This window comes from Agelaius tricolor, unplaced genomic scaffold, assembly GCF_023055355.1.
Source record: "Agelaius tricolor isolate 1412-34295 unplaced genomic scaffold, bAgeTri1.0.p SCAF_59, whole genome shotgun sequence".
NCBI lineage: Eukaryota > Metazoa > Chordata > Aves > Passeriformes > Icteridae > Agelaius > Agelaius tricolor.
In genome coordinates, this window is record NW_027269319.1 from 317,918 (window position 1) to 343,198 (window position 25,281).

The window sequence follows — 25,281 nt, forward strand, 5'->3', positions numbered from 1 at the left end:
TCATTTCTGACAGAAAACCAGCACAACCCAATCACAAGCTCTGCAAGACATACCGGAGAGCATTCACAGTTCTACCTCTAGGTGTTTTATTGCCTGTAGCAACAGAGCAGCAGATCCACATGCACCAGAGTGTCATGAGGTACTATTGGTTTTACTAAGTCACTGATTAGGGCAGTCACTCTATCAGGGCAGTAAGCAAGTCATGCACATGGGTTATTAGAGCATGATTATTTCTCCTTATATACCTACATCTAGAAGGATTTAAAATCATACATGTTCCTGTATCTATATGTGTGTGTGCAATTTATTTTCACAGGAATATGGAAACAACATCCAAAAAAGACAGAGTCTATGGATAGAAGGAAAATATGGAAGAAATGCTGGAATCCCTAGACATAACTTTGTTCTTACTTTGTCCATTGTTGTCTGTGAGCCTACCCTTCAGGGAAAAGGGAGCACCCAATATTTGCAGATGCTTGTGGTCGAAGGAATGATGAAAGTCACAGGGTCCACAAAAACTCACAAATACACACCTGGCATGGAAACTGGGTCAGGTTAGGGCCAGACCTATTATACAAGCACATGGCAGTGGTTTTTGGATGAAGTGGGAAACAGAAGAGAGAGACAGAGCAGATGGAAAGGGAAGAAGAGAAGGAGGGAGAAGGAGGGAGAAGGAGGGAGAAGGAGGGAGAAGGAGGGAGAAGGAGGGAGAAGGAGGGAGAAGGAGGGAGAAGGAGGGAGAAGGAGGGAGAAGGAGGGAGAAGGAGGGAGAAGGAGGGAGAAGGAGGGAGAAGGAGGGAGAAGAAGAAAGAGAAGAAGATCACCAATCTTGGCTCTGGCATGATTCAGCTGTTCAGGGTGCTGGGTTGCACATGTAAAGCAAGCACCCTCGGCTTTGTGGACCTGTTTATAGGTAAGTTTTCCCCGCTCTGGAGATAAGGTTCTCCCTTTCTATGCAAATTAGTTATCATGGACAATCTGTTCTTTCAAACCTTTCTAAAAATGGCTGGGAGGGCTTCTGGGGTCTTAGGTGACCTGGATTCCCCTCTACAGCACATGCCCCCTTCTCAGCTACATCTGTGCGCCTGCTGTGTGCTTTGTTGTGCTCATATCCTGGAGCTGAAGAAGTACATTTGTCTCTAAAGAGTGGTGCCTGTACCTCCACATGGCTCTCTTCTCCAGCCACATCCTGTTCCTTCCCAGAGTTTGTTATTACCAACAGTCCTTGGCTGGCTCCAGAGCTATCTGTCTGTTGGTTTTTGAGACAGAAACATCATCCCCCTTATATTCTAGGTCTCTACATTGTATGTCATTCTACTGCCATGTTTTTCATTGTTAGAACAAACTTACACAACTTGCTGCTTATATCCACAAAGCCTGGTTCAGCTTCACTTCATGAAGACAAAATAAACCCTGAAAAAGTGATTAAGTTTCCTTTTTGTTTTTTTCTTGGTAAGAAGAAAATTAAGGATGAAAAAACCCTCAGAATCTGTTCAAATAGTAACTTAACAGTAAGCACTAGCTTTTGAAAGTAAAATATTAACTTTTTTATAACTTTAAAAACCTCTATTAAATATTTTGAATTCCTAGGTCAGACACTTCACAGTCACATTATTATTAATACTGTTGTATCAATGTTTGTAGAAATTGTAGATGTGAAAATACAAATATGCTGTTGCAGGTCTTGCACTCGTAAACAATATAGTATAGAAAACAGGAACAGAATACTGAAGAGAATTCTGGAAATCTGTCATAGTGAGGATTACACCAGAATTCTGCTAGAAGGTCTGCTTCTGGGGAAATAGAGGCTCAGGGGGCACCTCACTGCTCTCCGAAACTGAGAGGAGGGTGCAGTCAGGTGAGGGTCAGACTCTTTCCCCAGGTAACAAGTGACCAGACAAGAACAAACAACCTCAAGCTGCACCAGGGGAGGTTTAGATTGGATATCAGGAAAAGCATGTTCATGGGACAGGGTTGTGAAGCGTTGACCTAGGAACAGACTGCCTAGGGGGTGCATGGAGTCACCATGCCTGAAAGTGCTCAAAAACTATGTGGGTATGGCACTTGAGGACAATAAATTTAATGGTGAACATGGTGCTGGTGCTGGGTTGATGGTTGGACTCAATGATGTCACAGATTTTTTCAAAACATAATGATTCTACAATTCTACAGTCAAGGCACAAAGATTACTTCACATCTAAGTTCACAGTCATGTAGAGGCTCAGCATCAATTGTGAATAACACATCCTACATTAATTCATTTCCTCATCAAATGCTTTGATTTGCATTTCAAAAGCTATGATACCTTTCTGCAGTGGGAAGTCATCACTTCTGCTAAGAACACAACTCACCCACATCTGCAGTGACCATGGTGGACTGGTTCTCTGGCACTGAGACAGAGTTCTGGTCCATGCTGCGTGAGTCTTCATTAACCTCCTGCTGGCTTTGGCTCAGCTCTGACCGCAGCTCTGAGTACTCATCCTCCTCCCTGGCAGAGAGAGCAAAAGGAGAAATTAAATTCTGTGAGGAAAAGTGCATCTTCGTGACAGTCATTTCAGACCCACAAGCTGTGCCACAGGATCCAATTTACACAAGTGTTTTGCCCAGTCAGTAGAGATGACTTTAAACTCTTCATTGCAAAGCCACTGTGCCATGCTTGCAACACCCACTTGCAGCAGTTGGTGCCTGGTTTCCATTTCTTTATTCCTAACTTCATTATTTCTCCTGGCCACTGGAGAAAAAAGCAATGGGTGGAACTGAGTGCTACCAAGGATGTATGCAAGGACATAGACTGCTCTGAAGTAACTCCCCAGCTGATAATTTACACAAATCAGCACAAGCGGCCTTGATCCCAAAGTGGATTAGAAGTAACTGGTTTTGGTCTCTTTCTCAGTCCAAGGATGTCACCACCTCATGTGCAAAGTAATCATGCACAGGAATGTACCTGCATATGTGAATCAAAATGCTTTTGGAGACAGGTTGCTTTTTATTTTCTCTTCCCTAAAGAGAGAGGAACAGATAAGTGAGCACTGCACTGAACTGCGGGAAAAAGAAAAGCCTCAATTACCTAGGTTTTAGTTTATTTGTCAAGCTGGTTCAACTAAAATAATTGAGGACACAAAATACTTTAGCTGAAGCTAATGAGCTTAAAAAAATTGGGCCTTTTCTCTCCCATCTCCACAAAGAGTTCAAAGCACTGGGAAAGAAGATAAGTAAATGAATAATAGCTTTGCTTGAGAACATTTGTAAACATTTTTTCTTTTGATCCATTTGCTGATTTGACTCAGATTTATTATTTTTTTAAACTTTCATAGCAACTGTTTTCACATTAAAGTATCTATTTTAAACATTGGAAAAACACCAGTTTATCCAGGTGCAGGGCCCCCTCTCATAGAAAAGAAACAGCCATCATTTTGTTGTACACTAAATCACACGCAGAGATTAATTTTGCTGCAGATTCAGCAGAAAAGTGTGAGAATGGAACCATCTGGCTTTGGAAACAATGAGAAACAGCAAAGACCTATCTGGGGATCTGGGAGGGGTATCTATAATGTTAGGTCTGTTGTGTGTGTGCTACATGGTGATGAGTGTTTCTTGCAGGATTCAGCCTGGAGGTGTGTCTCGATTTGTCAGGCAAAACAGCAGACAAGATGGCCCATACATGCAGGTATCAATGACAGAAGTAAAGTCTGCTCTCAGAGTTGCAGAGGTGAGAACTTATGTACCTCAATAAAAACCAAAAAAGGACTTCTAGCTTGCTTGCCAACCAGGGTTTCCCAAGGTAGTGAGATGCAATTTCTACCACGTTCTTCTAGACCTTACATTTGCTTCTCTGCAAAGAAAGTGTGACTTTAGCAGAAGCACTTAGTGGCGACTATTATTAAACAAATTGCAGGTCAGCTGAGATTTACATCAAAGAATAGTCTTGGAAGTACCACGAAATACTTGTTTAAGAGAGTGATAGAACCTAGTCATGAATAGCAGGAGTTAAAACAGTGTAATGAAGACACATAAGCGTCCTTTAATGTTCCATGAACCAGTTTGTTATTAGCCACAAAAAAAGCCACTAGTAATTAGCTTTAGACAAAACAATTACCAAGCACTGAAACAGTTGTAATTTTTCCTCTGAAGGTAATTGACTTTTTTTCATTTATGAAACAATTAGTCTTATATTTTTAAAACCCGAATTACCTCCCAAATGGATAAAAAGTTCTGGCCTTAAAGCAACAGCACACATAACAATAATAATTTCTCACCACTCTTCTTTGGGGTCTTGCACAGATTTTTCTGTTTAAAATACAACACAGCCTCATCTAGCTAGCAACAGTACTGGGTTTTTCAGTTTAAGTGCCCCTCAGTATCTTGGGACAGTGAAAAGTAAATCATGCAGTAGGACTCTCACCCTTCTGATGACTCAAGCCAGAAGTCAGTTTCTAAATGAACTAATGCTTTTAAAAGCTGACCAGAAAGATCAAAAATCCATTTCTGATAATGTGGCAGCAAGGTCAATCAGTGCTCCACCACCACAGAACAGACTGAAAACAGACTGAGGGCAAGAATAAGGGGGAATTCAAGGGCAGTGATACATCACAAATATAAATTCTGCCATTAAAACTGATGCTGGCAGTAACAAAAGATGCTGTTTGAGACTTTCTTTTCTCCAAAACAGAGGAAAGAGTCCTCCAGTGGCACTGGAAATGCAAGGTGCTCGACAGCTGACAAGGACCAGCCACTGGATTCCAGCCACACCACTGGAGGCATTACAACTTCCTTATTGCTGCTATCAGCAACAGCTTGGTTGTAAAAAGCAGGCATTTGTTCTGTTATGGGCCCTGATGGTCCCACTTGCTGGAATGTCATGGTAAGTTGGAGGCAATTAAGACCAGATCAAGCCATGCTAAACACAGAGGATGGGAGGATTAGAGAAAAAAGCCTGTGGTTTTCAGTTACTTCTGCACCAATTGCTTTCTTCACTACTAGGTGCAACCAAGGATCAGAGTGCTGCACAGACACTCAGAAAAACTTGTTCCAACAGTGAGCAAAACTGCACATTTTTCAGCACCCTTTCACACCACAGAACACTGGCAAGGTGCATGTTTTCTTCATAGCTGCAGTCTATAGTTTGTACTACAGATACCAGCAGTTTTTCAACAATCATTTAACTTAAAAAAACTATTTTTAAAACCCTCTAAGACCCTCAGATAGAAAATACTACAAGTGTATGAACACAAAGATTGACGAGTCCCTCTGAACTAGTTCATTGTGAACAAATTGTGACACGCTTGAGACAGCACAGAAATTAATCACTGAGGGCAGGTGGAGCTGGGCACTGTGCATTGAAGCCAACATTATTACACCCACATTGCCCTTCGAAATGGTTCCACCTAGCACATATTTAGAAGCCAGAATTAGACCTCCAGGTCACTGTGTAAATGTGACTGTAAGTGCTGTGTGCTATTTCTTGTGAAGCCGTAGTCTCTTTGCTACTGTTATAGATGGATAAAGAGATGACTGGGTCTCGCAATTAAGAAATTACTATTGTTTTGAGTATTAAGAAAAGCTTTAGTGATGTATAGTTATGTTATTGTAGTTTAGATGTCCTCTGTTCTCCCCATAGTTCCCTTTTCCCCCCCTGTATTGTTGCCATCAGACAGCCTGGGTTGTCTAAGATAGGTAAAAACAAGGCATGCACATGTGCCCCTTGCATGGGACAGTTGGGAATGGAAAAGCTTGGTGATTAGGGGGTGCAGGATGGCAACATCTGATCTCCAATCAACTTCCAAGAAAGCAGTCTCCACCGATAAATGGCAAAGAAGAGCTGACTAACAGACTTTGGGAGGGGCCAGGGTTGGCTGATGCAACCCCCAAGATATAAAAGACTAAGCGTCCATCTTGAAGATGAACCGGCCACATGGTATCCACGAGGGCAGTTCCCAGCACTGTGAATTTTTCCTTATGTAGTCCTTTGTTGTATCTTTTGTCAAGGTTTAATAAACCTTTTTAAATTTTCGAAGTGAGCAGTTGTTTCTCACGCTACCCCTCTTTTCCATTAACTTCCAACACTTTCTAAATGTATTTCAGAATAAAAATTGTAAGTCTGAGCAAATTATTTTACTCTAATGGGTTATAAGATTCTTGACAACTATTTCAAGTAATTTATAGCACGCACCAACACTGAACATAGTATATTTCTGTCAGGTATTGTTATAGTTGCTTGCTATTTTTAGAGATAGAGATGTACCCAAACAGCCATTGGTTTAGAACTAAAAGCAATTAGACATCTCTCTTTTCCTTTTCTTGAACCTCAACTTGACATCTAAGAAAAACTGTCAGTCACATGCTGAAGTTACAGCTGATTTTGACAGCCCAAGAAATTATTAAGGAAAAAAGAGTCAACTTTGAATGAATCTAAGGCTATATGAAAAACTTCTGAAGTCAGAAATTCTCAGCTAAATATAGACATTATTACATTTTAATACTCTACTGTGTAATTTCTAAATCCTTTTCATCTTTCAGAATAACTGGGTGCATCCTTTATGTCCAAGTATTTACAATATGACTCTGGGAAGATCCATTTGACTGGTTTTCCCATCTTCTAGGCTGTACACTTTGAGATAAAATTGCATGCACCTTGTCAAAGGACAGAGATCTTTGGCAACAGAGGCTCGTCTACTTGCACCTGAGTATTTGAGTGCTGGAACACACTTTTTTCACCTTACTACCTCTTTTTGGAAGGGGGATTCCAAACCAGCTAGGCTGTCCGGAGCATCAGCAGCAGGGAGATGAGACAATTGCAGATGAATGCTGGCTTGCTCCCCCAAGCATGGTGAACTCATTTTACTCAAGGAATGCTGGAAGAATGCAGAGCAAGACCTGCAGCTAAAAATTCATGAGGCCACACACATGGACCCAAGAAATGCCTAGCAAACCTAGAAAAATCCTGTAAACTACTGAAAACATTCCTGTAAGATTACTGCCACGGGGATCAGCATATCAGACACACCTGGAAAGAGACACATGCATTGACATGTGAGTTAAGCTTTCTCCCAGGAAAGCTGTGGCTGCCCCATTCCTGAAAGTGTCCCTAGCCAAGCTAGATAGAGCCCTGAGCCACCTGGTTTTGTGGAAGGTGTCCCTGCCCATAGCAGTGGTTGGAACTAGATGGTCTTACAAGTCCCTTCCTACCAAAACCACTCAATGATTCTAGAGCCGGCATTACTAAACTGCATGAGCAAAAGCCATTACACTTCTAAACTCTGACAGTGCAAAAGCAAAAAACCCCCAACACACACCAAAAAACAGAGACAAAAATTCTCAGAATGGAGAACATTAACCGGCTTATACAGCCTGCCAACACTCCTCCTCAAACTGTTGCAACACCTTATTTGATTTAAACATGGTGTCTCCTTACTTTCTGTTTCTGACATTCTGAGGGCACTGCTTCACATTCAAATAAATATAATACAATTTAAAGAGGATAGTCAAATACCCTCCATGAAGCACTGGTTTCTTCTAATTGTTTCCAAAATATTTTTGTGTTTAGGAACTATAAGGAATGTCACAGAGTAGAGGTACATGAAGCTACACGTTAGTTTATTTTTACAATCTAAAACTGATATGTGAAAAAGAGAGTCACTGTGTCAGCACTGGGGAAACATTAATCTGTTATGCAATTAATGTAAGCTCTGGTTCCAGAAAGACAGCCCAAATTTTGTGGCAGCACAAGTAAAGCCTCTCCTCAATACTACCTGCAGGTTTCAAAGAGACAAATCAAAACTACTACCTGCAGGTTTCAAAGAGACAAATCAAAACTAAAATCTTCCTGTTTTAGAGGAAAGTGTAACTGCTGAGGCCCCAGCAGCGCTGTGTTCCCAGAACATCTTCACTCAGGACTGTTCTGCTCCAGCTCCCAGACTCATCAGCAGTCCCCAGAGCCAAGGGTGGAGTGCTGCGAGTCACACCTGCTCCAGCAAGGACAGCAACTGCACCACCCTTGCTCTGTGGGATGCACGGACAGCTTCTCAAGACTGACACATGTGGATCCCAGAGTGGATTTACAGAAAGCCACAGCAGGAGGTATCAGTTTTCCTTCTTTCAGCTGGCTTTACAAATCCTGTGGAATCCCTTCAGTTTCCATTTTCAGAAGGAATATTTCTCCTCTGTTCCCCAGGCACCAAATTATTGGCCTGACAAAGAAAATAAGCTATTTCCATCATTAAAGGAAATAAAAAGAGCCACTAACTTAACAAACATTTTTGGTTCTTACTAATAAAACCAAAACAAATAAAACCAGATGAGGCATTCCAGTTGTCTGAGCAAAACAAGCTCTCATATGATTGAATTAAACTGGAGTGGCATGACAATGGTGTGGCACCTGTTGCAGTAGTATTGTTCTGATGCCTTTAAAGGCCAGAAGTGCCCAAAAGGGACAGAAAACCTGCATTTTTCATGAGAAGCAACATGTACATCCCATTAGGCTTGTTTCTTACACCTCATGTTCCTGTGCATGTCACAGCTGACTCATTTATGGACATGGTTAAACATTCAGAAGTATCCATCTGATTCCAGTTCTTCATAATTTTACACTACTTGGCATTTACTTTGCCACAAGGATTCCAAACACACCATTTTTATGAATTCTATGTAATATTCTTCTTAAATGTCATAGAGCTTTTCTGTCACTCAAGAAGAAAAAAAATCAGTGCAGTTCTCATGCTTTCTCAGATTTTGCTTTTCAACTAGTCTTTTTAAAAGACAAATGGAAAGTTTGTCTGCAGAGGTATCAAGCATAAATGAAGAAGGGAGTCATGGGGATTTTTTTCAGAGAACTACTACCAGCAGAAAATACCTGAAAAATCTCACCGTGACCATTGCTAGTTACGATCATCTCATAGGCAACAGTACTTATGTTATTAAATAACATGAACATGTGATTCTAACACTGCTTTAGTAGTGGTAAATATTTATGTGATTGTGTTTCGTCTTATTTATGGTACACCAAACATTCTTCTTTTTCCATTCTAATATATTAATGAAAGATTAAGTGAGTAGTTGTAACAACATTGTCTTGTGCTAGCAGAAGTACTCGCAACAAAGAAATGAAGCAATTGCCAAAAAATAAGTGCAACTAATAGGTAAAGGAAAACTGAAAATTTGCTATATGGCCAGAGCACCACATCAACATTACCCACAAATGCATCAAATCTAACTTAATGTTCTCTAGAAAATCCACAGATTCTGGCATATCATTGCATCTTCACTAGGTAAACTTTAGGAAGCTCTGTCTGCACTCCAGTTCAACTTTTCTACATTGAAAATAATATGTAAAAACATAAACATGTAAAAAGTGAGGAAAACTGTTTCCATGTAGTCAAATATAAAGTTTATTTTAACACAGTAACAACCTAGTGTAATACCCCAAGCTTTGCTGCTGCAGAACCAGGCAACAACATGATTTGTACCATTGTGTTTTGTCAAAAAAGCCAGCACAAAAAGAGGCAAAACCTACTGATATCTATTTGAACTGTATCTTTCCCACAAATGATTTTGCTTAGGTGATCTACAGGAGGCTGCAAAATAAAGTTAAGAGCTGAGGTTCAAGTCGGGTGTCTTCATCTTCCTTTACATACTGTTGCTATCACTTATATGGTACACTGGCACATTACAAAAAGGAATATTTAGATGTCATGGTGCATGTTTTGCAGTGCTTGTCAGGTTTTGTAAAGTGTGGCTTTGCCAGAGAGAAGGAAGCCCTCTTGGGTGCTTGGGATGATACTCCGCAGAACACACACCATGATTATGGGCAGCTATTCTGTACCCGTCATGACAAGCCTGAAAGTCGGCATCATATTAGAGCATAACTCGTACCACGTCTTGCACCAGTCTTGCCCTGGCCCAGAATTCCCAGGAAGCTGCAGTACCTTATGGTTGCTCCCTGCAGCCGATCGATTTTCTTGTTGAGCTCAGCAATGATGCTGTGCAGCTCTGTGATCCGCTCCTCGTAGCGCAGCGTCGTTCGCTCCTGCACATCCTCGTGCTCTCTCATCAGGTGGGACTGCTCACACTGCAGCAGAGAAGCAAGGAAACAGAAAGGGTGTTATGGACAGCTGCAGGAGATTGGGCACAGGGCAGGAGTGCACTGCACTACGGTCTTCCTACTCATCAAACCAACAGTGCCTTAACAAGAGAAAAGGACAGGTGTATGCAGGTAGGCAGTTACAGTATTTGAGAACTGACAGACTATGCGGTGTACTTACTTGTTTTTTTTCCTAAAGAGAAGTTGCCATTTCTGCTTGGAAAAAAACCCACTATTTGCAACTCAAAATAGCCATAAATATATAATCTTTGAATCATAGGATCTCCCCATTGTGGTCTGAAATAGAACAAATCTTACAGCAGAAACCACATTATTATAAAGTAATCACACTTTGAGGTTATAACTTCATCTCTAGTGTAAGTACTTGCTTTTAGTAATGTTTATAGGTAACATCATATTTTTAATATGTTCGTAATCTCCAATAAAATGCTCATGATTTGAACAATAAAGAGCTACATGACTGCTTGTTTTTCATCCATATCATGAAATCCTCCTTTTTCCTTCCCACAGCATTTTAAATATAGTCTCCCTGGCTTACTCTTCAGGCCAGCACATGCTCTATTTCAATTACAATAAACCATTACAAACCACTGCAATGACAAGCCAGTACTGCATGCTGATTGAAGCTTTGCTTTCATTTCTAACATTTTGCTTCTGACCCCCTCCAGTCAAGCCTCCTAGCAATCACACAATGTCAAGTACCATGCTGTCAAAAAAACCAAAACTCACAAGCCACTTAACAGTATAAAACCCACACTCCTTAATTGAAGAGCAGCAATGTAAAACCTTAGCATTTCTAAGGGCCAAAACTGATAGTAATATTGGAGGTCCTCCAAAACTGCTGAATCAAACAGGTTTTTTTTTTCAAATCAAGTAAACACTCTATACAAGCTAACTCCCTAAACCCTTTGGACTACAAAAAATAATGAAGGAGTAGATGTGCCAGAATTTTCATAATTTGCTCCCATATTTTTGGCCACTTACATTCACAGCTTGATAACATAAAAAGACTGCTTGAAAATGAAAATCTACAATAAGCTTCAATAACATTTTTATTTTTAATTTTAAATAAATTTATTCCACAGTTTTTAACTTCCATGAATAGGCACACTTAAAAGTAGCACAGACATCAGAGCACCCTTCCACAGACTACAACAAAATAGTTTCTACCTTCAGCTGTGGTAAAAATCACTTTCACCTACACTAAGGAAAACAGATCATATCATCATACTGCAAAGGAGAGGAAAGGAAGACATTTCAGAAGACTGATACTGTTCACTTGGCTTATGAAACTTCAGGTTGGCAACTGATAGGCTGTACATGTACCTTATGATGACTCTTTACAGTAGGATCATTCTACAGCTTATATCTCACATTTCCACATCTTAACATTGTATCTTTCTGAAGATTTCAAACTGCAGAAATAACACAGAGAAAGTGTTTCACAAAAGCTTTAAAGTAGATTTAGGGGCAATAAAGAATTGCTTCTCCAGCCTTTCTAAACCTGAATTTCTTCTGACACATGTATTTGTCCACAAATGCTACCTCACCATTATCAAGATCAATCTATTATGTGCACTTGTGGTTTTTTTAGCTTTTAAACCAAAGGGATGTTTCAGATAGAGTGTATAATAATTGTTTCCAGATAATAAATAAAACCCCAATCACAACAATTTTTGTCTTTCTAAGCTATGCCTGAAAAGCAGAATTTGTTTCTATTGACTGAAGATATATGGACTTTTGCTAATGGGTTTCAGCCACATTACAACTTGATTTCTGTTTTCTCCAGCCATTTTTCAGTGACCATTTTTCAGGATAACATCATTCAGTGACAGATGTACTTTGTGAACAACCAGCAGTCTGGCAATATACAATAATAGCTTCACATTTGACTTTTTAAAAGAGCTCTTGAATTATCTTAGGTAAAAGCAACTGGAAAAAGCTGAAAGGAAACCTCTGTAAAAGATAAGCCATGATACTGAGGACTGGTCTGTCTTTGAGGCAGGGAACAGAATTGCATTTCCTAAGTTCTGGTCAGCCATCAAGAAAAAATGGCAAAAGCATCCAAGCAATGGAAACATGGTTCAGTAAGAATCCCAAAATGCACCAGTAGAAAATTGTTCTGGTTATTCAAAAGTGCTCTTTATTATGGAACTGTCATCTGAAAACTTAAAAAGGAAAAGACAAATGCATGTTTTTCTACCCACTGCTGAAGTTTTTCTCTGGGATACTACTGTGGCTGTTCACCACCATCCTTAGTTTCTTTATGGTTTGAGTCTCAAAACAGCAATCTACCACCAGTCTCTATTTCTTTCCAAGGTGTACACATTCACATCCTAAGATTTATTTGCATGTCAGTCACACAGTACAAGGTAAATATAAATACCTATACCCTTAATAATAAATAATAAATACCTTATACCCTTTTCCTCATCTTTCTTCCAGCCTCATACTTAAGAGCTCCAGTCTCAAAACCCTTAAGAGGTCTAATTCTCTGAGAAAGCAAACACAGGGATAACCAACTGAGAGGTTGCAAAAGATGAGCAATTAATTGTTGGAGTCAGAAGAGAAGTTTCCAGCACAGTTCTCAATATAAGTTGAGAACTCTTGGTTGTTATTTGGTATGGATTAAAAAGGTCATTTCATTTACAATAAAAATTAACAATGGTTGGAACCGCCACTGTCTGATCTCTTGATGCTAGGAAACAACAACAGCAAGAAGTGTATGAGGAAGAAGAATGACAAGAGAAAACATTTTAATTCAAACTTATTGTCTGAACAAGTGATTCTATTTCCTATTAATGTTCATATATTCTTAGTGAAAGAAACACCAGCAATATGCTTAATTCTGTTAATCTTTGTATTAAATTTGCAGTGTCCAATCAGAGGTCAAAAAAAAAGGAACTACTAGCAGCGATGCTCATTACGAGATGCCCCAGTGCCCCAGGCCCTGCAGAGACAAACCCTGGCTGTGGTGCTGTTCACCAAGAATACAAGTCATCACCTGAACAAGCCACAGTGATAAACCTGTCTAACAGGATTACAGAAGCTAAAAAACTCAGCTCAACTAATACAGTGTTTTAATTTGAGAGGAGTGGCAGATTTAAAAGTAGCAATCCATTAATCTAAATTTAAGTACAAAAACAAGTCTATAGTGCTAAATCCTCAATCACAAAAGCATGCATGGTCAGAATTAATTGTTCTGTGAATTAATACGTTCTGTGTATACTTAATGTGGAAGAGGAATACAAACACAAAATTAATCTATGTCTGATAAGGACATCACACAACAAAACAAAGTCATTTCAATGTTCATTTGAACATCATGCATTCCTATTTCAAGTTTCTCTGTTAAATGAGAAACTAAAGCCTTCCTGTGAAGTTCACATGTTCTTACATGTCTACAGAGAATGTTGCTTCTGTTCTTATATGTCTACAGAGTGTTGGTTTTATTCTTATACTGTAATTCTGCTGTTCCTCTCTATATTCTGAATACTCAAGAGGATGGCAAAGAACTATTACTGCAGTAATGAGACTTACTGCTGTGACACAGGATCCAGAACAATACAGCATATTCTGTGTCTAGAGCTATTATAAAATAACAATGACTAAGCATAAGAATGAGAGAGCAGGACAACCTTGTGAAAGGAGATGAAATTATAAGAAAAATATAGTAAGTGAATTATCTATTCTTGTTGTACTTGCTGAAACATTCAGCATGTTATTAAATCCCATGCTCAATCACAGAACTACAGAACTCAATGTCACAGGATATTGGAAATGCCAAGAATGTAGACAGATTAGAAAGAAGATTATATAAATCCATGGAGGACAGGACTATAGAGGACTATAAAATGTGATATGTCCTCCTGCTCACAGATGTTGGCAGAAAGGTGGGTGATATGAAAGAGGAAAATCCTCTATGTGCATTTCTTATGCTCTCCCTTCAGACTCCCACCGTTTATCACTATCAAAGCCAGGATACTGTGCCACACAGAGCCAGTACAAGAATTATCATAATCACAGAAAGATTTTTGGAAGAAGACATTAGTTGTGGTTGACCAGTGTTTCACAGCAAATTTCATTCAAGAGATCATTTTATTGCTGAATTGTACTCTGATAAAAACACAAAGAGATCTGCTATGTTACTGAAATAATAGAAGCATGCAGAGAAATGCTATATCTGGTCTCTATAGGCTGCAGATTTGGAAGGGAGTATGCTACAACAACCACTAATCAATTACATCACTTCACAAAACCTTAAGCCCATGCTGTCCAACTAGCTTTCTTCACCATTTGTTATCTATTATTTGAGCTGTGGTTCCCCAAATCACCTCCACTCTGCAAATCACTAATCCTTTCTTCCAAATGCCTCACATGCTTCATGAAATGATGGGAAAGGTATTACAAAAAATGTGTTTTAAGAGCTATTTGTTCCAGAGAGCATTTACCATGCCAGCTAAAATGAAACATGTGCTGCCTTGGTAAGTACAGTCAGATACAGAATAGAGATTTAATACTGACCCACTAGCATCTGAGTGTGGTTATGCAGAACCTCAAACACCTCCTATTTAATTTATGCCTTCTGAACCTCTGATTCACATTAGACAGAGGCTGTAGAGGAAAGAATAATGAACTAATCTCTGTGGAGTGGGAAGAAAAGTTAAAAAAAATATGTTAAGTGGCACAAGTACTTGGTATGCAGTTAGAAAAAGAAGGCAAGGTGCAGTGGTTTCACCAGTGTATGTTTTAGTACTTAAGCACTGCCAACACATTCAGTATATGAGTTGTGTTTGTTTAATGATTTGAATTCCTTAGTAAAGATTTGTATTTTATTTAACACATACTAAATTCTATCCTCTGGAGGGCTTTAGAAAAAAATTAAGTACAAAGAGATAAATCATTAAACCTTTATATAAAACTGTTCATTATAAAGACTTATTTGTTTATCCAAAATCCAGCTATGAGCCGGCTTTTTGGATATTCCAGTTGTGTACTCTTCACAGGTCAGGAGGCACTGATCACTATGTTTGTGTTTGCATGGCTCAATATCAAGTAAAACCCCCAGCATTACAAACCAAGCATTATGTACGCATGCGTAATTGGTAACCCATCAAAGAAAACACCGAACAATCTTGAGCTAACAGAGCACATGTTAATTGGTATTAAGGACTGATCCTTAATCCCAATTGCCATCAGTGTGTATTCAGTTCTGTATGGGAGCACCTACAAGGCACTCTTCATGGGCTGAGAGATAATATCTCTACTTTTAAATAAAGATCCAGAAATAAAAATAAAATACTAAGAAAAACCTGTGGTTAGCACCAGACCCTCCGGAGTTATAAATAACAACAATAAAGTCAGTGCAATCATGCAGAATGATGTGGATCATTTGGATACAGTGAATCCATCTGAGAGTTTAATGCAGCCTCATAGCAAACTGTAAGCCAGAAAGAGGACTATCCCAAGAATGCCACAGAAATTACAAAAGGCTCTCAGGATTATAGCTGATAAACCATGTTAACTCCCAGCGTGGCTCTGGATCACATATTGAGGAGAATAAAAACATGAAAGTGATTTTATTTCTGGATGTTACATTGATGGTCTGCAATACCAGTATCACTTACAAGCCCATAAATCTTAAAAGCAACTGAAAAAAAACATTAGGGAATGCAGACAAAGGCCAAAATAAGGGAGGACTGAAGAAAGAGCCTGAAAATCGAGACTGCTTAAACACTTCTATATTTGGCTTGAATTTAAGCAACACAGATGAAAGGTCTCATCAAAATGAAATAAATATCGAAAATTTAAATCTGTAAAGTCACAGAAAGGCTAAGGATTGCAGGGACCTAAGCATTACAGGAACTTACTCACTCAGTCCCTTACCCAACCCAAGAACAGGTCCAGGTGCCTTGAGTACTTCCAAGGCTGGAGATTCTACAACATCTCTGAGCAACAAATAAAGTGGCACAGGACAAAATGGTTTTTTTGTCTGTATCCAAGCATTTTGAATTAGTTTTGAAATGTTAACTATTTTTAAAAGGTATTGGGTAAAATGGTAGTATCTGAAAACAAAGATTTTTTTGCAGGAGAAATATTAAAAATAGTTCGATTTTCCTTGCTTGCATTTGCCACTATGTAAGAGCAATGAAAGCATCAGAGTTCCAACCTTATTCTTATTAAACCCCTTGGCTTTCCACTGGCTGTATTTTCCACAATTCCAACTGGCATACTGGAAGCTAGACTGAGATCACAAGTAACTTCTCCCACAACATCAAAACAACTGAAAATTGGCAGTAACTTTTGATCAGTGTTAATTTGTGCTGTGTTTAAATGTGACCCAGGAGTGCAAGGCTCTGCAACCTGTTACCTAACCCACTGAGAGCAACCTGTAATTCTTATATTCTACAATAATTCAAAGCACTTGTTGCTTATACTGACTTCAAAACAAAATGTATCTAATTAATTTTTACTTTTTTTTTAGAAGAATGTTTTCAACACATAAAAGGTATAACCCATGGCAACTATGTGTTTTGTAGTCTTAAAATTCTTTTGATTTGTGACATTGTTTGGAATTTTATCCTCTCTCAGGACAAGGACTGCACAAAACCAAGGATCTTCAGAATCTTGAACTACTATTGCTCACCTGTGCTTTTGCCAATTTCTTTTCCAATAGGTCACGCTCCTTTTCTGTTTGTTGTAGACGCTTATTAAGCTCCACAATGTCTCCCTTTAATGAAGCCAGGGCTGCTAAATGAAGCTGGAAGACAGAAAGGAAAGAAACAAATGAATCAATTCGCAAACCACTTAGCACTAGAGAAGAGACAATATTATATGGCAGCTATAGTAATGCGGTTTTCTGTAGTAGTCAATAGGAACTTCAGTAGAACAAAGTCTAAAAAAATCCCACATACAACTAACAATTTAACTAATAGTTTTTTAACATGGAATTTTTCTATCCAGGCAGAACACACATTCCTTCACCATATCCTTTATAAGGGTAAATACAACGAGGAATAATTCAGCTAGGAATGCATAGATTAGCTCTAATGCTACTGCATTAAGACATAGCCTGAGTCTTGTGCTATAAACCCTTACATTAAATGCTGACTAAGATTTGCATTATAGAATGAGGTGTACCACGTTTTAATGCCTTTAGACATATAGAGGTTATCATTCTGGTGAAAGTGGATAGCTCCATGCAAAGGATTTGTTTTTATTTTGCAACTAACGCTTACATCACTGTGAGCTAATCTTCTGCAGTTGTTGCTCTCCTCAGTCCCACGCCAGTGAGTTTCAGTGATTCTTATCTACTAACCCACATATGAAGAACCCAAACTAATTTTCTTTCTGCAGCAGATGCTTTTGATGAAAGATACTTTCCACACTTAGCTGATAGCATGCAAAAATACATATCAGGCTAGGATAACTCACAACATTGAAATTAGGTTAGCTACACAACTTAAAAACCAAGAACAGTTCTTAAAAGAATTTTAATTGTTCCCATTCTTTTCTTCTCCTTAAATACCCCATTCATCGTTTCACTAAATTCATCAGCCAGAATTCAACACTAAGTATTGATAACTACAACTGGAAAGTCCAGGAGGAGAACTAGCCACTGGCCCTGAAGTCTTTCTTTGTAGTCGTAAAGAAACAGCTTCAAGTTATGCTGGGTATGAAAACAGAAGTGACCTTTCACACCAGACCAAGCAAGACAGCAAACACTGCTCTGCTGCCAAGATTCAGGCTGAAATACAAACTGCTTCTAATCCTCCACCCACTTTCAGTCCCTCAATCTGATATTCTATTGGGCGGGTCACCTAAAAGTAATTTCTCTTGTTTCATTTGCAATGAATCAGTTAGTAAATCCTATTTTGATATAAATTCTACCTTTATAATACTGGAAGCCAGCAAAACCATAGCTGTCTTCCCATGCTGATGTGTGAAAGCAGCTGCCTGACAGCAGAGAGACCAGAACCAACTGGCTCTTCACATACAGTATTCCCATTGTTAATGAAAAAAACTCTCCCTTCCAGACAAGAAAGATAATTTTAAAAAGGTATTTGGATGTGAATTCTGCCTTTTTAAATGCTGTGTAACTAGTAATTCCCTGGGTATCCTCAATTATCAGTGCAGTCAATAGGACTTTTATTACATCAGCTACAAAAATACCTTACATACATGTAGTTATTTGTTTCAGTACAACTATACACATACACAATTTTATGTTGCAGAAGATTTAAGATTCTCAAGGCAGCATCATTTTTCATGTAAAAACTCAGTAGCTCAGGCTTGCTATGGGCATATCCTACACAGCTTCTATAAAGTATGTACACTGAAAACTCTGAATAAACCAAGAAACGTCCTTAATACCTTGAAGTATTTTTGACCTTCAGCAGAAGGAAACTATGCACTGATTTCACAGTGCAGAGAAAAAAGAAGCAGACCAATTGTACCAATCTGTTTGTTACTTCCTTCAGATTTTCAGGAAATCTGGTATGTTTTTAAGCCACTGTTTTACCTTATTTCCATAACAGAGTAGAATTGTTGCAATGAAGCTCACAAGTTTGTTCATCAAAATGCACATCCTTCACCACAGCTTTCAAATAGTACATGAAAAATGGCTACAATTCTCCAAATTGAATAAAACAATGCTACATAGTCAAGTGTCATTCCCTTTCATACCCTGTAATTAAATGATCACCAGCTGTTGTTTTAATTAAATACAAGACTAATAATGCCCATACACATGGCCTTGTAATATAAAAGGACACCATTAATTTGAAAATCTCAATGAAAAGCAACTTGTTCTCTGAACAGCGAAACTAATGAGGCAGACTTCCAATGGATTTGTCTTTGTCCTCTTCACCCTCTGCAGTAAGCTCAGCTGTTCTTCATGTCCCCTAGCACACTGCAAGCTGGGTAAGAAACAACATGAATTGTGCCTGGTTTTACAGCAGCCTGGCCCTAGCAGCCCCTGCCAAAGATGGGTATCCAATACCTCTGTGCTCAGTATAGCATCTCTCTTCTCTAAACAACCAAAGGATAGCTTTATTAAGGACAAGGAAAGCTTGCTCTATCTTTTACCATCCAAAATGACCCTTTCATTAATTGGATTGTTTCAGTTTCCAAGTGCTAATAAACTTTAAAAAAACCCCAAAAAAACAGAACAACCACAAAACAAAAAAACAACAACAAAACCCAAAACCAACCAACAAACAAACCACAAAACCCCCAAAATAAAAATAAAAACAAACAAGCAAAAAAACTACCCAATAACCCAAAACAACAACCAAAAAAAAAACCAAAACCAAACAACACAGTGAAAGGGCAGACTACCTAAAAAGAAGCTATCATAATAGAGGAGGGCTGCTTGTGATACTCTAGTTTGATGTGCAAGTGATGCCTCCAGCTACTACTGAATACATAAGATTAACATAGCCATTGTAACTGTGTATTCATGGCAGAGTCAGGCTCTCCTCTGCAATTCCTTAAAAAGGTTTTACGAACCATTGCTGCACTCTCCCTTAAGGTGTGAGCGCTCCCACAGATCATGCTTCCCAGTGTGCTTGTTTATCACAAGGCAGGTGGGAACTGGAATATAATCTTTGGATGTTGCTGTAACTCAGAAAAGGAAACATCTGAGCAAAGAGCTACCGTCTATGCAGCAGGTAGCTCTGGGTGGGGGAAAAATAAAGTTCATGTTTAGAAATCAAGTTTAATAAGCCAAATTATTAAAGTGGGAAAGACTCAATTTAAAAATTTAAAAATCTCAACCAGTAAGTCAGCCACAATTGTAACTCTGCAGCACTGAACTACTACAGGATCGTGACAACTGAGACAGAGAGAACTGGGATGGCCATACAGCATACTGGTTTTTTTCTCTCCTCAGCAAACAATGACAGAGAAGGCAGAGTCACTATGACTAACACTCATACCATACATTTATAGTTCAAGGTGGGCTGCCTCTTAATGATACAAGATTTTGAAACAGATCAAAAACTCAGCAGTGTATAAAATTAATACAGAGAGCACAAAGATTTCTGCCAGTACAAGACACTGGTTCTGAACCTTTAGGCAACAGAGACCTGCTTCATACAGAGAGAACAGTCAATTGACAAAGCCTGTACTGTTCAAAAACTTTATATTGATCCAATACATCTATTCGAATTCCATCAAGAAAAAAATCATTGTTGTGATGCTGAGGCACCCAAACTGTCCAACAGGTCAAGCTGGGTCAACACGTGAGAATGAGATAAGAAGGGTCAGACTAGCCAGCCAATTTGCTTCTCTACTGTCATCCAAGAACGTAAGAAAATAGATTAGATGCATAGGATAAATTAAAAATTCATTACCTATCTTAGCTTAGAAGCTACAATTTCCTTGAGCTTTTATTACAGTAACAACAGCGGGTTGCTTACTGAAACATACACACCACATGTTATACCCAATATATCCTGCCAGGTTTTAATATATTAAATATACAGTAACAATTATTTATTATTATTAAGATATTACCAATATAAAGTAACAAACTCCATAATATGCTTTTGTTAAAATGCAAACCAATGTACAGCTAAGTTTTGAAAGGTACTATAATTATAAAAACATAAGAACAAGCTTAGGAAAAGCAAGTTCCTAACCTCCGATCAAGCCTCCTTTATGAATGCAGTTTCTTCCTCATTATCCACCTGCTTCTACGAGCATTTCATACAATACTGCAGACATGATATGTGATGCCTATTTTGCACTGTGCTTTGAAGACTGGTTTTGGTGCTATGAAATGCTTTATGCAGGAATCAGGAACAACATTTGTGGGGAATCATATTTCTGAAGAATTTTGTGGGAAACAAATACAGAAGTAGATGGGATAATAAGATGAACTGAATGCCAAGGAAGCAGGTGACTACTGTACTGTTGAAGTGTTCTTCACTTCTCACTACTAGAAGTGTTCTGATGCCAAGAAAAAAACAAGAGAAAATCACAAAGGGCAATGAATGAGGGTGCTGAAAAAATGATAAGGTTAGAGCCCTGAAAAAGCACTAAAATTATTATTACACTCAGCATTTTTCCAAGCCATTGTGAAATGTGATCCTCACCACTAAATCTGATCCACATTTTTCATTCCCTCAGTCTGGAACCAGACTAATTAAATCATATTGCTAAAACCAGTTGTACTGACTGCACATGTTTGCTATTTTCAACAGAGAAATTACAGAAAGGACCTATGCATATAGTTCTCTGTGAAATTTAAGTACTAATCTTATCTTTTTCCCCTTGCTTCCTGGATTCCTTAGCTACTCCACTGCTGCACACCAGTATGGGAACCGATGTTCAGAAAGGTAACCTCGGACATAACCAGGGAGCCATAAAATCACACCAAACTATACACCAATACAATGCAGCCAAACACCAAAAGCCCAGTTTATTTGTTCTCTGTGTGTCCTCTGTGGCTGATCAGTAAAGCCCTGCCATGGGAGAAGGACCAGAGATGAGCCAGGGTCCATGAAGCTCAGGAAGAATGTGGCTGGGTGGGACTGAGCATAGCTGTTGCAAAAAAAGCTGACTTGATCTCAACACCAAGAGGATCTGAGGGTCAGTTTTGATTTTGACAAACAACTGAACAGCTGAAAAAATCAGCTGGTGTGTATTTCTACCCAAGCTCATTAAGAGTGTGAATGTCTAGGAGTGTGTTAGCCAGGCCAGTGTGGGGTGTTATACATACCTCAGCCCAAAATAAAAACTATAAAAACATAATGAACTGACAGAATTTCAAAGTGAGTGATGAGCTTGAGCCAGTTTCAATTCACACATTTACTCCTAGCAAAGCCAGGGACGCCCAGTGTGGTGGGGGTGATCATGTTAGAGAGAGGCTGGGAACCATACTGGTGCTCTGTGATTGAGCTGTGCACTGCAATTGCTCTCTTCTGCTGTGTTTGACTTGTATCTGTATTGTGTTCTCACTGTGTTTTGTGACATGATGTTAAAACAAAAATCCTGTATACCATCAACAATCTTCAAATAAATAAATCTGATGTTAAACATCACAGCTTCCACATGTGGACTGTCTAGAAGAACCTGGTCAGAAAGTACTAGGCTCTGCCATTCTCTTCTCCTTTTTATTTCCCACTGGCATTTTGCATAGTTTAGTGCAAATAATCCACAACATGGACGTTTTCCATGTATTGCAACTACTTAGTTTCATAACAGGCAACATATATAAAAACATGATTAAATACTAAGAATTTTGCCTCTTCTCTGAAAACGTTCCAATTCTTTTGTTATCAAATTACACTAGACACTATGCTGGCTTTGAAAACCCAAGCTGCTTTGTAACATGAGAAATGATACATGTAGAGAACAACATGAAAAATACAAGTTAGAACTCCAGCTAACAGTGCAGAAAGGGCAAAACAGCAAATGTCTATCCACTGTATTTTCTAACACCTTTCTTCTTCAAGGGAATGAGGGATTTCAGTCAAGGAATGAAAAGGTTGGTGATCTAACTTCATAGTGAAAAACAAATCTGGAGATAGAACAATAAAACCTTCAGCAATCTCAGAGCTGTGGTTGTGCTGTAGATTGGTAGCTTTAATAAATGGCAATACAGAATAGTATCAGGGTTGGTCCAGGGAAAGCACAGACAAGGCTGGCACTTATCTGCTCAGCTGAATGAGAAACTTCCATGCTAAGGCATGGTAGATATACTGAAGACATGTGAACAACGTACAGAGGAAAAAAATTACACAGAACAGTAAGCGTGAAAGAAATCACAGCACTGCTTCACACAAGCAGGGAAAAAACCCAAACAAAAAGAAACAAAAGTCAAGTCAAAGCTTAAAAATATTTCTAAGAGAGGAGTTAAAATATATGAAACTCATGTTAGAGATGTTTGTTCCAGATAAAACTCCAAGGTGTTGTCAAGTTTACATTTTATCAGGCACACAGATCAGCACTACTTGCAAACAACACTTACTTAAAGTGATTGCTATATGAATGTGTAGCTACTCTCAACCACTTTTTTCTCTGTCCTACACAATTTTCATGCCACCTTCTCCTAGCCACGGCCCATAAAAGGTTCATTTTTTATGGTCCACATGATGAAATAAATGTAATCAAACTCAGTTTCTGTAAATTTACTGACAAAATGGAAGGGAAAAACATAAAAGAATAACCATATCCCAGAAGCAGTGACATGATAGATTGATATTCCCCAGACATTTTCAGCTGTATGATCTCTAAAGCACAGCCCTGAAATACCACAGTCAACAGCCCTTTAAGTAACTACCCAAGGCAAAGTCAAAATTACTAAAAAAAGGGGTACCACCAAATTGCTGGATATGCCTACAAATATGCCCTAAAACTTCATGTCCGAAACAACTGTTACATGCTAATAAAAAGCCTATATATTTTCAAAGTGACAGACAAAATGGACATTTTGTGACTGTGCTTCTGAGGCAATTATTGTCATATTAAACATTAGACAGTTACTTCATATGCTTGTGCAATACTAAACAAATAATGTGCCAACACTTGCCAGGATGGAGCCATTCAAATTCAAGAAAAACAAAGACCAAATTTTTGTAAGACACAGATTTAATTTGAAAAATCTGCAGAAGATGTTTTCAATCTGTTTGTATTATTTATAAACAATTTCAACTGAAGTTGCTTGGGGTTTTTTTACTGAAAATTAGCATTTGCAGGCACTTGTGAATATTTCAAACTATTTCTTAAAACAAACCAAAAAACTATTCCAAATAAATCAAAGCAAAAAAATGTCCCATAAAGAAAATACAATAAAGATTGCTTTAGAAGTACACAGAAGAGGTAAATTAATGCTATTCTGGTGAGCAGGATCAGTGTTAAAACGTATTAAAGGAAAAAACAAAGAATGCAATCATGGAAGATTTTCCCTTGAAAAATTAATCTGGCAATTCACACTTGATGAATGGACCATGGTGCTAATTGCACTTCTGAGTATGCCAGAGGCCTAGACTAACGGCTCTACTTCTATTAAAACAGATGTTTACAATATCATTGAAAAGAAAATTTTAGATGACCTGAGAAGAAAAGCCAAATACTGAGACCTAAAAATAACAAAAGGAGACGAGCACTTAAAACTGGGGACTGCAGAAAACAACTACACATTGGCAAGTTCACTCGTTTGGGATTCTTAAGAATCTTCCCTGCGGCACTGCAGGGCAGCCCACATGTGCAACCCCATGGCCTCAGAACAGGCATCTACACTGGGCAGGAAAGGTCAGCCTTGCTTTTACCTTCCAGAGGAGGAATCTGCAGCTATTTCCACTCCCAGTGAGGGAGCAAAAGAACAGTAATGCAGGGCTTGTGGGGAGACTAAGCTTAGAACAAAATACTATCTTCATTTTTCAAGATACTATCTGCAATCACAGCCTTTCTTTAACTAAAAATAATAATAATAAATTACTACAAAATTATGAGCTAGGAGGGGTCATAGCTAGGCCCTTCATCCAGTCTTAGAAGGACTGTTCAGTTAACTCATTTAGCATTCTTACTCGCCTTACACTTACTCTCAACATAATTTAAGTAAGGCAAATTATCTCTTTGTCACTGCACCAATGCAAAGAGGAACAGACTTATTTTTTCTCTATCTCCTCTTCTGCCCAACATCCCCAGAGAAAATTAACAGAGGAGAAAAACAGCAAATTTCATTCTCTTTTCCCTTGAGATCTCAGGATGCCAAATTCCTTACCTCTGTTCCTTTCCAGTTTCTTGAGGTGATGGGCACACTAATTTCCCCTCAGGAACAAAATGAGTGGAAAACTAATCCCAGGAATGCACCTCACTCAATCCTTTGCATTTAGCATTATGGTGACCCACAGTCCAGTGCTGGCTGCAACAGAGAGAGTGTAAGCTCCTCCACATTGGATTGTTTACCAAGAGTTATGCCATTTTTTTGTAACAACTTAACTTGCTCCTTCAGCCTCAGCTTTTACTGACTGACAATAATACAGATATTTCAAAACAGAGATCACCATTCAAGAACCACTCAAACATTAGACATTACTTGTTATGCTAATTTAATCATAATTTACTAAATTATCTCATAGTTCTTGAGTTCTTTCCAAAAACTATCTCAAAATAATTTCTGATTTTGAAAGATAGGACTATGGAATAGCAATAAACCACTTACAAAGTTACAAAGG

General features: G+C 38.6%; 1 protein-coding gene across 2 annotated transcripts in view; it reads right to left on the minus strand.

Moving 5' to 3' along the window:
• Positions 1 to 25,281, minus strand: part of MCC (MCC regulator of WNT signaling pathway) — a 184,166-nt gene that overhangs the window by 50,587 nt on the left and 108,298 nt on the right. For both annotated transcript variants that reach the window (XM_071456495.1, XM_071456496.1), the window contains 3 exons: positions 16,743 to 16,856; positions 9,921 to 10,063; positions 2,352 to 2,488 (listed from right to left, as the gene is read on the minus strand). In XM_071456495.1, the coding sequence (XP_071312596.1) occupies positions 2,352 to 2,488; positions 9,921 to 10,063; positions 16,743 to 16,856 (394 nt within the window). The remainder of the gene's footprint in view (positions 1 to 2,351; positions 2,489 to 9,920; positions 10,064 to 16,742; positions 16,857 to 25,281) is intronic.